General features: G+C 45.6%; 1 protein-coding gene across 3 annotated transcripts; it reads right to left on the bottom strand.

The window, feature by feature from the left end:
• Nucleotides 1–3,941: 3,941 nt before the first annotated feature.
• On the bottom strand, nt 3,942–7,537 carry LOC138915133 (saoe class I histocompatibility antigen, A alpha chain-like). Of its 3 annotated transcripts, none has more exons than XM_070245089.1 (8): nt 7,408–7,537; nt 6,793–7,062; nt 6,290–6,565; nt 5,404–5,679; nt 5,176–5,280; nt 4,728–4,760; nt 4,537–4,581; nt 3,942–4,374 (listed from the first exon to the last, which is right to left on the bottom strand). In XM_070245089.1, exons 1-8 carry the CDS (start codon nt 7,478–7,480, stop codon nt 4,370–4,372), a joined length of 1,083 nt encoding a protein of 360 aa, XP_070101190.1. In that variant the 5' UTR covers nt 7,481–7,537; the 3' UTR covers nt 3,942–4,369. The 3 variants fall into 3 exon arrangements, with proteins under 3 accessions (XP_070101190.1, XP_070101191.1, XP_070101192.1); XM_070245090.1 differs by having other exon boundaries at nt 6,793–7,001; nt 7,408–7,531; XM_070245091.1 differs by having other exon boundaries at nt 6,793–6,950; nt 7,408–7,530.
• Between the last annotated feature and the right edge of the window lie 5,814 nt (nt 7,538–13,351).

Here is a 13,351-nt window from a genome sequence, read left to right as displayed (position 1 = left end):
CCAAATAATACCCTACTGCATGGATACCACTTTTATTTATTTATCAATTGACGAATATAGGAATTGTTTCTGCTTTTTAGCTATTATGAAAAATGCTTCTGTGAATATCGTGTACAAGTTTTTGTGTTAACATACGTTTTCATTTCTCTTGGGTAAACACCTAGGAATGGAATTGCTGGTCATATAGCAAGTGCAGACCTTGATGAACCACCAGACTCTTCCAAAGTGGCGGCACCATTTCATATTCCCACCAGCGGTATACAAGGGTTCCAATTTCTCCACAACCTCACAGCACTTATTAATACTGGTCATTTTTATTCCAGCCATCCTAGGAAGCATAAAGCAGTATCTAATTGCATTTTTGATTTGCATTTCCCTAAGGACTAATGATGTGAAGCATCTTCTCTGTGCTTATTGGCCATTTGTATATCTGCCATGGGTAAATGTCTATCAAACATTTGCTCATTTTTAAATGTTTTTTTTTCCTGTTATTTAGTTGGAAGAGGTCTTTATGTATTCTAGAGACTAGTTCCTTAGATGCAAGATTTGCAAATATTTTCTCCCAGTCTTGCCTATATTTTTACTTTTTTGTCGGTGTCCTTTAAAGCACAAAAGTTTTTAAATTTGGTAAGTCCAATTAACCTCTTTGTTCCTTTGTTACACCTATTTTGGGTGTCATATGTAAGAAAACATTGCTTAATCTAAGATCATGAAGAATTTTCCGTGTATTCTCTTCTGAGAGTTTTATGGTTTTAGCATTTATATTTAGGTCTGTGATCTACCTTGAGATAATTTTTTCATATGGTGGGAGGTAAGGGTCCAACTTCATTCTTTTGCATGTGGATACACAATTATTTCAGCAGATTAGCCTTTCCTCATTGAGCTGTCTTTGCACTCCTGTTGAAATTCAATTGACCGTAAATGTGAGGGTTTATTTCTGACCTCTCAATTCTATTCTATTCAATTCTAATTCTATGCTACATGTCCATCCTTATGCTGGTAACACACTGTCTTGATTACTTTAGGTTAGTGATAAATTTTGAAACCAAGAATGTGAACAAAGGCAGACTTTGTTTTTTTTCAGGATGTTTTTATCTAGTCCTTTGAATTTAAACGTGAATTTTAAGATCAACTCATCAGCTTCTGGAAAGAAACCAACTGGGATTTATATAGTGATTACATTAAATCTTTGGATCCATTTGGTGCTATAACCATCTTAGCAAAACTTTTTCATCATCCCATATTGAAACTATATTCCTAACGAACAGCAATTCCCAATTCACCGCTTTCTCAGACCCTAGAAACTACCAGGCATACATATGTATCATAGTACCTGAAAAGATGCTCAAAATCATCAATCAGTCAGGAAAGGAATATCCAAAGCACAATACAAGGTCTCAATACCATTGTTTTATACATTTATCTGAAGTTGTAGTTGTTCAAGATAGGAGACTAAATCTGGTTCTTTCTATTCCATCATGGCCCAAAGAAAAAGTCTGTAACCTGAGTTTTTAATTCAAATTGTTTTAATTTTAATTTCAAAAAACGTATTTGGTTGTTTTAAAAGTCAGATAGGTTATATCTAATTGCCTGTGTTTTGCAGGTGTGTTTAATTTTGTCGTTGATTTTCTGCAGGCATTTTCAATGTTTCATTTTCTTCTTTATATCAAAAATATATGTGTATATATTTACATCATTTCTTGGGTTATGTTGTAATCTATGTCCCATAATTCCAATATTGAAGTTGTATGAGCCTCTTTATACTAGCCTTTGTTTTTTGTGCTTCTCATAGTATTTTTTCATTTGTTGCAGGATTCAGTCCTTGTTCTTTTCTTTGCTATAGTCATCACTCCCATGGTGACCTCATTGGTTTTCAAGGCTTTAAATATCATTTATATGGTGTCACCTCTCAAATCCATTTCTGCAATCAAGACATGTCACCTAAACTCCAGACTCAAATTATCTAACTGCTAACCTCACTTGCATTTCTAATAAACAACTCAAATTCAACATTTCCTAAATTGGATGACTATGACGCTGCTTCCTCAAACGTGTTTCTTCTATCCTCCTCTCCATTTCCACTGAAGGCACTCCATATTTCTACTTGCACAGTCTGAAATTTGGGGTGTCCTCTTTGATCCTCTTTCTCATAACCCAGATTTAATCCATTAGGAGAGGCTGTAAAGCCCATCTTCAGCATGTATCCAGAATCCAATCACTTTCTATTTTTTCTCTGCTCACAGTCCAGAGAAAGCAACGAACATCTCTAGCCTGGGACACGGCACTAGTCTCCTACAGTTTTCTCTACCGGTTGCTTGTCCTTCACCTCTTGATTCCGCACAGCACCAGACTGATGCTTCTGAAGAGAAGTGGTATCAGGTTGATTTTCTGTTCAGACAGTCTTGCACCTCCACATCTTACTCAAAGAAAAGTCAAAACCTTCCACTACCTTCGAGGTCTACATGGCCTGGGTGTAATTCGGACCTCATCTCAATATTCTCTGCTCCAGCCACACCAGCCCCCTCGCTCTTCCCAGAAACACAGACACACTCCTGCCCCAGCGCATCTGCACTGGAGGTTCCCCTGCCTTCAAAGAACTTCCCCCAGACATCCTCGTGGATAATTCCTCATGTCCTTCACATCTTTCCTCAAGGTCACCTTCCCAGTGAGGCCACACTGCCCGCACTAGGAAAACAGCCACTTTCCCTGTCCCCACATGCTTATACTCTGGGTCACCTTCCTGAAGGCACTTACAACTTCTCACATAAACACCTCCCTTCTTTACTATGCTTATAGCATACAGTGTGCCCCTCACCACTAGAACACGTGCTCCCCAAGGCGGCAATTTTTAATTCTCTGAGGTTTCCTAGATGCAAAAATACTTTGTCATCTATCTGGCAAGTCAGTTGAATGAATGACCAGTGTAGAGCACCTCCCTATTCTAAAGACAGTATCTTTATTGACGTAACCTCAGGTCACACGCTGTTTGGTGGCAGCTACAACACAACCTCTGCTCACACTGACATCAGTGCCGCCTGTACTTTTCTCACAAGCGCTGCTCTCTTCTCCCTCCATCCCACAGCCGCCCTCCTGCACACTCACACACACAATTATATTATATTTCTCTCTTCAGAAAGGACAGTCCTAGGCTTATGGACCCTAGTTTTCCAATCAACTGTGAATCTAAAGGAGATTCAACTTTATAAATCCATGTGTTTGGATCAGAGCCAGCACTAGGATGATGAGGGCTGAGGGCAGAGAGATGGCGCAGGCTGCAGAGAAGACAGAAACCCAATGGGAATTTATGTGAGATGAGAAACTATTGAATCCTTCCTGTCTACTACTTCTAGATTCTGGTTCTGTAAAACGGTGGAAAGATGGAGAGAACAATCCAGGAAAAAGCTCTAGAGAGAGGGCAAGAAGAGAATGAGTCCAGAAATTTGTCTCTCGCTACCAGAGTCTCCTGTGTGCAGAGGCCACCCTGGGCCTCATGGGGACAATGACAGGCCAGATGACTCCTGAAGCTGTCAGAGATGGGGATACCCAGAGGAAACTGAGACAGAACTCAAAACATGAAAATGAACAGGCATAATCCAAAAAAACTGCTAAAGAAACAAAAGTATAAACACACAAGAGGCAGGGGCTGAGGGCCGGACCCTGGACAGAGCCTACGCTGACCCAGTCACAGGAAGCCCTTGCTGCCCACGCTCCTGAAGACACGACAACACCCAGGTGATGGCCTCATCCCTGTGATCACCGATACTGATGGAACAAGGTTCTATAGAAGGCACCAGAACAAAGGAGCAGAGAGATGGGCCAGCCAAGGAATCACAACATCATAGCCCAGGATGCAGTGACTGCGCACAGGCCCCGTCCACGCTCCGCTCCTCTCAGCCTTCTCCTGTCCCCACCTGCCACAGACTCAGCACAGCACTCACGAATTCTGGAAGGTTTTCAGTGCTTCCACTTATTTTCCCTCTCAAACTTTAGGAATATTCTTCTTTACTTAACACATCAATCCCTTATGACAAGAATTAGAAAAAACAAATTCATGTCCAGATTCATATTATCAGTAAGGAAGCAAGTCATCACTACTCAGTGCCACAAGGAGTTAAGACACGGATGGAGACGGTCCAGCCCCACCTCTGCTGCAACAGGACATTTGATACGGAAAGCACAACGGTCGGTGTTGGGAGGGAGTCCTGTGGTGGCCAGGGGTGGGCCTGTCTCCCCACCTCCTCTCATTATGCTAATAGGACCCCACACACTCAGTATGGCAGCTGCAGAAAGAGAAGTGTGGGGCTGTGAAGTCACAAAGTGGGAGCGTGAACAAATCTTGCATCACTTGGTCTCCCACGGGGCCACTGTCTCACACTGTAAAAGAAAATAATCATGAACAAATTCACGTCAGTCACTTAAGTGTTGACATTCTCAACAGCCCTCTGCATGCTCCAAATGCCCCAAAGAATCCCCATAAACCAGTTGTGTCCCCTCTGCCCCAAAGCCCCTCCCCACTTCAGGCCCTCCAAGTCTCACCTTTCTGCGTGAGAGACGCATCAGATCCCTGGGCACTGTCACTGTCTGGGGTAGAACAAAACAGGAAGTGGTCAGAGCTCACAGGAGATGAGACTAAAGGAGGAACTATGGGGTGAGTGAGCTCCCCACCCTGCGGCTCCTCTCTCCAATATTCCAGGGGTCTCAGGGATCAATCCCCCACTCAAACTTACTTGCAGCCTGCACGTAAATCCCTTTTTTTTCACCTGTGGGAAGAAAACATGAAGAAGGCTGGGCCATGAGATCCTAGAGGAAGCCCCTAGTCCTGGACCACAGGGAAGTTTCCAGAACCAAGACTGAAGACCCAGGGCAGGATTGAGAAACATGAGAAAGGAGATGTGTGAGGACTGGACCAATGCCCTCCTGGAGGTCCGTCCTCAGCAGCGACCTTCCCTCTGACCTTCGCCTGCTGGGAATCAGGTCCCCAGCACCAGAATTATCAAGGTGAAAAAATCTCTTTCATTTTCATAAGTGCTTTAGAAAACAGTGTTAGCAATCAGGCTAGAGTGGCGAGCACTTGTGTGGATGGCACTTCCCAGTAACGGGGCAGGGCAAGTTCTGCTTGGTTCTTGAAACCCCCAGTGGGACAAGAAAACTCAGATCCCAAACCCTCTTCCCTACCTGAGTGCTTCTTCCTCCACATCACAGCTCCAGCCACCACAGCTCCAAGGAGACCCAGGCCAGCAAGGACGCCCACGATGGGGATGGTGGACTGAGGAGGCGGCTCTGGGAAGGGAAGGGAAGGTGAGGGCCCTGACCTCAGGCCTCAGCCCTGACCCTGCTGAAGGTCTCCAGAAGGGCTCCTGATTTCCCTGAGAAGAGGCTCCGAACCTATGGCTTCCTCCTTACCCCATGGCAGGATGAGGGGCTCAGGCAGCCCCTCGTGCTGCACATGGCACGTGTATCTCTGCTCCTCTCCAGAAGGCACCACCACAGCCGCCCACTTCTGGAAGTTCCCGTCCCCTGCAGGCCTGGTCTCCACAAGCTCTGTGTCCTGGGTCAGGTCCTCCCCGTCACGCTGCCAGGTCAGGGTGATCTCCGCTGGGTAGAAGCCCAGGGCCCAGCACCTCAGGGTGACCTCACGGTCAGAGATGGGGTGGTGGGTCACATGTGTCTTTGGTGAGTCTGAGGAGAGGAATCAGAAAATTCAGTTTCAGTTCCCTCCATGGGCCACTAAAGCATCACTCACGTGACCATCCTGAGAACGGACAGGACAATTGGTTTGAAGGAGGAAGCACAGAACAGACACAAGCCTGGACTTGCGGATCCAGGATAAGCTCATATCATTTGGAAAGTTCTAGAATAAAGGTGAGAGCCCAGGGTACAAGCCTTCAGGTCTCTAAACAGGAGAACACAGACTTCCGGTCCTGACCTGGGTGGAGGGTGAATAACTCAGAAAAACTGGAGTCAAAGTCGCACAGATCTTTTCAGGCGGATAACAAGGCCTTGAGAGAGAAAGTCATGGTTCACAAGGTGGCTGCCAGGGTCAAAGGGAACCAAGGACGGCGATTTCAGGGAAGGTCTCCCCTCCTATTCCTGAAGAAACTGGATTCCTTCACTGTCCTGTAGAGAAGGGCGGGCCCTCTGGGCGAGTCTTTAGTAAGAACATGAAAACCTGAGTGGATTCCTTTCTTTTCTGAGGGAGGGTGTTCTGACACTGATCCCATTTCCTCCCTCTTTGTGGGAAGCCAGCCCGGTCCCAGCGGAGATCAGGAGGCCCCGCGGCCCCTCGTACCCACGCGCTGCAGCGTCTCCTTCCCGTTCTCCAGGTATCTGAGGAGCCACTCCACGCACGGGCCCTCCAGGTAGTTCCTGAAGCCCTCCGCCACTCCGGCCGCCTCCCACTTGTGCCGGGTGATCTGAGCCGCCGTGTCCGCCGCGGTCCAGGAGCGCAGGTCCTCGTTCAGGGCGATGTAATCGGCGCCGTCGTAGGTGAACTGAGTGTACCCGCGGAGAAGGCGCCCGTCCGGCCCCAAGTCGCAGCCAGAGACCTTCTGGAGGGTGTGAGACCCTGACCCGCCCCGAGGTCAGCCCCGCCCACCCGGCCCCGCCCCCCGCAGAGATTAAACCTAAACTGAAAAAGGAACCGCGGAAAAGTCCCCGCTGGCTCTTCCCGGGTCGGGGGTCGGGCGGGCCCCGCAGCCTCGGGGTGAATCTCGGACCCGGAGACTCGGGGAGACCCCGGCCCGTCCGTGGGGATGGGGGGTCGGGACCTCGACCCGGGCCCGCGTCGCTCACCGGCCTCGCTCTGGTTGTAGTAGTCGCGCAGGTTGTTCAGGCTCACGCGGAAAGTCTCAGCGTGGCCCTTGGAGTTCCGCGAGTTCTGTTCCCAATACTCCGGCCCCTCCTGCTCCACCCACGACGCCCGCGGCTCCATCCTCGGACTCGCGGCGTCGCTGTCGAACCGCACGAACTGTGTGTCGTCCACGTAGCCGACTTCGAGGTACCTGGGCTCCCCGCGGCCGGGCCGGGACACGGCGGTTTTGAAATAACTCATGGAGTGGGAGCCTGGGGGCGGGGAGGGGCTGAGACCCGGCCGACCCTCCTCCCGGCGCGGGTCCCGGGTCCGAGGGTGACGGGGCCGGGAGGGGGGAGGGGACGATGGGGTCGTGAGACGGAAAAGGGGCGGCGGATGGAGAAGGGCGGGAGACCCCAGTTGGGGAGAGGAGAGGGCGGGAGACTGGGGCGGGAAGGAGCGGGGTCAGGACGCGGCGGGGACGAGGAGGGGCGCGCTGGGTGGGCCTGCGGCTGAGTCCGCGGAGACGCGCCTTCCCCGGGGGTCCTGCGTCCCCGCTGCGCGGTCCCCTCGCTCCGCTCCCCGCAGAGGCCATTTCCTCCCGACCCCGCGCTCACCCGCCCAGGTCTCGGTCAGGGCCAGGGCCCCGGAGAGCAACAGGAGGAAGGTTGGGGGCATCACAACGGGCATCCTGACGATCTGGGGAGACTCTGAGCCCCGGCTGCTCAGTCATGACTTTATAACCCGGAACCGCGGAGACGCTGATTGGCTTTTCTAGAAACGGGACACCCAATGGGAGTGAGAACTGGGGCCGCGTCATGAGTCTCCAGGCAGGAGGAGCTGACAGGTTGTGAGGGGAGAAGTGAATCTCAGGCAGACGGCGACTCCCCAACACTGAGCTTCCCCGCCCAGACTCCGCCCTCGAACCTGAGACCCTGAGAGCCACGTTCGGGGACCTGGGACTTTCCCCTGATCCCTCTCCTCCTGCTGCGAGAGCTCTTTGTCACGCAGTCTCCCTGAGTCCTGGCCCGGGGGCTGTTTGAGTCAGCGGTTCTCAAGCACTTTAGTTTCAGGATATCCACACAGTGTTCATATTAGCGAGGGCCCCCAGGGTAATTTGTTTATGTTGGTTGTATCTATCAATATTTACCATACTAGGAATAAAAGTTTTAAAATATTTTAATTAATTTATTTAGAATAATATTTATAACCCACTGCAAGTTAAAAGAAATAATGTTTTTCTGAAAAATAACAATTTCCCAGAATAAGGTAGGAGAAGAGTGGGTCTTTTTACACTTCATGTTTTTGCAAGTCTCTTTCTTGTCTGGGATTAGAAGACCACTGGCTCTTCACATTTGCTCTGCATTTAATCTGTTGTTTTGGTTGACGTATATGAAAAAAATACCGCCTCAGACAGATATGTAGGAGTAGTATTTTTAATAACCTTTCCAGATAATTGTGGATATTAAACTTTGATACTAAAATGAAACTACACAAGTGGCAGTTTCTCACAGGTTATTTGCAAGGTGGAACCTGAAACAGTATCATTGAATATTTCCTATTCTGTTACATTAAAATCCACAGGCCTATGTTACATATTGATTGGCTCTTGCACTAATGTATCATTTTTTAAAGTAATGCACTGTTTCACTAAGTTATGTGGATCTTCCTGTGCTGATGCATTTAACTACAAACTATGAAAATATCACATTTGTTAATGTGACCACAGATCTCAACAGGAAAGTCTGTCAGGACAGGGAAGCTGTCAAGCTTACATGGTGGACACAAGTTTTCCAAAATTCTCATTTTCTCTTGAGAGCTTCCTTTTGATCAAGGCAGTAAGTCCTGTCAGTTGTTACCTGTCGGTGGATTTTCTTGAAGGAAGAAGATCATGTTCGTTTTGAGACAGTGCATCCCAATTAACCACATCTAATAATCCTAGTTCCTGTCATTCATTCTTTCAAGTAAAACTGATGTTCCATGAAAAAGAGGCTAGCCCAGCTCACACAAATTATTCTCGTTGGGACATAGTACGTGGGAAAGTAGCAGAAAGGCTTTATGTGTACTTCCCACATCATCATGTAAGATATTTTTAAAATGTGGATTTAAGGATAATGATTTGGTAAACCTAATAATTTTGAATGCTTTAGGACATTTTAAAGTGAAAGTGGTATTTTTTTCTGCAAGTAAGTGGTGGTGAAGATAACTACCATTGCAGTTTGGTACCACGGCCTCCATTCTTACTAATTTTTACCTCAGTGCAAATGTGAACATACTGAAAAGGCGAATGATGTCTAGTAATGGTATGAAAAGAGTTTTACCTCATGGATCCGTGAAAAGATCTCAGTGACTTCAAGGGTTCCACAGACCACACTTTGAGAATCGCTGTTCTGAATCAAGCGGGGAGAGTCTCCCAGCTGGTCCCCACCTTTTCCTCCTCTTGATTTCCCAGAATTCCTCTCCCTGAATTTGGAATCCCTGCTTCCCAAAACTTAACTTACAGTGTTGCCCCTGGTCTCCTCTAGAAGAGAACTCACTTGCTGGAAATGTGATGCCAGAGAATGTCCTCAGTCTGGAACGGGAGGTGAAGGGACAGGTTTTCTCTTTGGATCTGGGAACAGTTTGTGCCTGAGGCACCAGACCCACTGATGACCTATGTTGGTTTTGTTATACACCAGCTGGATATGTATTCTTGTCTCAGACAGAAATCTGACGTATCTCTAAGTGAAATAATATTGGCTTTTTCATTTTACATGGGTCTGATGCATCTGATTTGAGGCCCACAAAATATGACGAGCAGCATGTCCAATAGAACACCCTGTGATGAAGGAATTGTTCTGTGTCTGCACTGTCCAATATGGGAGCCAGTAGCTATGTGTAGCTACTGAGCACTTGAAATGTGGCTACTGTGCTGAGCAGTTGAATTTTTAATTTTATTTACTTTTATTAAATAACCATATGTGGCTAGTAGCTACCATATTGGACAGTGCATATCTAGAATGTTCTTAGTTTTAAGTCTCCTCCAGAAAAGATACTGTGTGACTCATAGGTTGATATATATTAAAATTATCTTCATGTGGGGATCATGGGTTTGTCTATGTGGGTCTTAGACATATCCTTAAAATATAACGTGCCCAAGAGGTTTAATTAATATGTATTTTCACAACTAGAGTGTACAGACATTAACCAATACATGATTTATCACCTTAAGGTCATAGGCATTCATAAATGCCCATCACTGGAGCTAGTCCTTGTGTGTGTTACGCTGGGACTCTTGGTGGTGTTATCTAACCTGGGAAACATAAGCAGAGAGGTTAAGTCTTCACTTAGCCCAAGAGAAAGCATTTATTGGACACAACATACATCAAATACTTTGAGGCCCTGCACCTACTTGTAAAATTACAGAGCAGAAGATGTCAGCCTGAGGATTCCACCGCCTTAGAATGCTTCACCTACTGCTCCTTCCCATACTGCCCCCATAATTCCAACAATTTTCTCTGTTTCCCTTCACCCTTGCACCTCTCTCCTAGATGAAAATATCCATGAAATATTTACAGTTGTGGAATGAAGAATTCTGTAAGCATAACCCAAAGTTGAAAAACCATAAAGAAAAACATAAAACTTGTCTGTGTCAACCGCACACTCACAATGATACAAACGCTTGCCCATGATCAAGCTCAAAGACACATAAACAATTTCGAGAGACAAAAGGGTAATGACATGCCTCAATGTTCTTCAGCCAAAGGCCACCAGGAGCACATCTGTGAGCCAACAGGTTGGCTGTATTACTTGTTACCGTGCGGGAGAACACACACCATTGGGGACCACAGTGCCTCTTAGCATGAAGGTGTTAGAACACTCATAGGATTTGGGCTTTGGTCTGGTGATTTGGGGATGATCTATGGAAGCAGGGCCTCACTCTAGATTGCATGTTGTCAGGAAGTGGGGGCAATTCTGTGATTGGGCATCTCAATAAATCTTATCTATAGACAGGGCCGACTAGAGCAAGGATAAGGCTGTGACTGGAAAGAAGCAGCGGTCGCTCATATGAGCCAGCATGGGGAGACGTCTGGTATTTTGTGAGTTGCGCAGTGCCTTGTTTTAGTCTGTGCTGAGACAAAGTGATGTAGTGTTCTTGTTTTGTCTCACTTTGTCATGTTCTCAGTATGTGCTTGTCTGATGTTGATGTTCTGTGAGAAGACTTATGTCCAACAGAATAGCACACCAGGTGGTGAGCACCGGGCCAGCTTCTGACCACACTGAGGCCTAGCGGTAAGTGTCAGACCAGTTCCTGATGTTGGGGCTACTTTTCCTTCTTTCTAAATTCTGTATTTTAAGGTACCCTCTTCCCCCCAAAAAATAATTAAAGAATATTGAAAACAATGTGGGAAAAAGCAATGCAAATATGAAACAAATATTGTAGTAATAAATAAATGGAAACACAATGAGAATGTGGAATAAGAAATGAGAATAAATAATAAAAATCTATCAGCTTGCCAAAGAGGAAAGCAAGCGATGATAGTATTTACCAGAGGGCATGGAAAGTACACTGTGGTAAAGATTGGTGGGATTGAAACCTGGTACAATATGTCTACACGGTACTTTTGAAAAATGTCTCAACAACTTAAATTGACTTAAATTTTGATGCAGAAATTTCTCTTTAGGAATTTATGCTGAGGAATAATCACACATGTTCTCAAAAATATGTATTCAAGGACGTTTCTTGAATAGTGGTTTATAGAAGCAAAAGAATAGAATTGTCTCAATGCTATAATTTGTATAATGATGGTCACTATGAATAGTGGCACACATAATATGTCTCAGGCAATGGTGCCATGATTTACATAGAGGGTCAAATTTAATCCTCAAAGCAAACCCATGGGGCTCCCAACATGTGATCCCTTTGTATGAACAGAGGGAGGGAGACTCAGAGAGGTTTAGGAGATGCTGGAGCCAGGGTTGAACCCAGAGAGTTTTCTCTCAGAGCTTTGTTGACTTGTCTTTCATTGATTCTCTGTCCACTGTTGGTGGCAGGATGACTCTGCACCCCATGCAAATAAACTGTTTCAATTTTCCAGAACGTTCTATGACAGGAGGCCACTAGATTCACGGCTCAGGAGGACCTCAAGCAGCGGTGTGAATTAATTGTCCAAACCACAGTAAAGTGCATCAACCAGCATGTATTTTGAGGCCTCCAGTGGATCAGGATCAGCTAGAGTCAGGAGATACATGAAGAGCAAAATAAGACCCTGGTGATATGGGGCTTGCATTGTCATGAGAAGGTGGACATTTAGCAGAAATGACAGAGATAAATGAAATCACTACTGAGCTAAGAGCTATGAGGAAAAAATTTCATGTTATCATGAAAGCAGATAACCAGGAGACCTAACAGGTCCCCTACCACTATTATTGATAATGAATAGAAGATGTAAGAGATATATGACATATGAAACAGGAACAGAGCTATATACAATTATTTACAATCATAGAGTAAGGAAGAGCACTTAAAATTAAAAATATAATCATAGAAATGAATAATTCAGTAGATGAACTAGAAGAATAAAGTCATACTCCCACTAAAAGGTTCAGATGGAGAAGTCAAGGCAAGCAGGAGAGAAGACCTACGAGAATATTAGTCTATCGAGAGGATTCCAACATGTTAATAATATCAGTTTTGAAAGAATAGAGAGTAGGACATGATAAAAAATATTTCAGGAAAATTTCTTGGAGGTTACAGATAAAGTTTACATTTTGAATGGCCTAACCAAGTTCTTACTACAGTAGGTGAAAACAGACCCACGCCATGACAATCACAATGAAATTTCAGAAAGAGGATAGAAAAGTAGAGACCTTGAAAACTTCAAGAGGCAACAAACACAGGGCTAGAGGCTAGAAGAATTTCAGCAATGCCTTCCAAATTCCAAGGAAAAAATATTGCAATGTGGATTTGTCTATCAGGTTAAGATGTGGGTAAGGGCCGCGGCAACCTAAAGACATCTCAGATGTTTAGGGTTTCAAGGTTTTCCTTTCCATGTACCCTTCCTCAAGATATTACTGGGCAAAGTGGGGAACAATGATGGAGAAAACCAAAAAAGGGCAAAAATGGGATCCAGGCAACAGGGGAGCTAGAACAAAGAAGCAAAGGGCTCCCAGGATGAGGTGAAAGAGATCCGGGATCTCAGCCCTGCCCCAGGAGAGCAGGGAACCAGTCCACATGTGGCAGGACTGAGGGCTGTGAGACAGGTGTCTTCACAAAGATCAAGTTGGTAGAATACCTAATGTGCTCAAATATATTTGTGAACACTTAGTCTCTGGAGAGAGTAGTGGAATGATTTAATAATGAATACAACAGAAACTAAGCAAATGAAGGAACAAGACATTTACTAACTGCAAGGAACATGAAAAGTTGATTCAAGAAAGGGAAAGACATCATAGTTTCCTAAATGCTCAGTTGTGACTAATGTTTACTGGTCCTAATAATGCAGACACTGCACATTGAGCTAATCAGTTTTACAGTAATTATATTGGGAGGATGGGGGAGTGTGAAAGAAGAGTCAATTC

Source organism: Equus caballus, chromosome 20, assembly GCF_041296265.1.
Source record: "Equus caballus isolate H_3958 breed thoroughbred chromosome 20, TB-T2T, whole genome shotgun sequence".
In the NCBI taxonomy this organism is placed as follows: domain Eukaryota; kingdom Metazoa; phylum Chordata; class Mammalia; order Perissodactyla; family Equidae; genus Equus; species Equus caballus.
The sequence above is the reverse complement of the archived record's forward strand: the minus strand, read 5'-3'. Positions and strand labels throughout refer to the sequence as shown.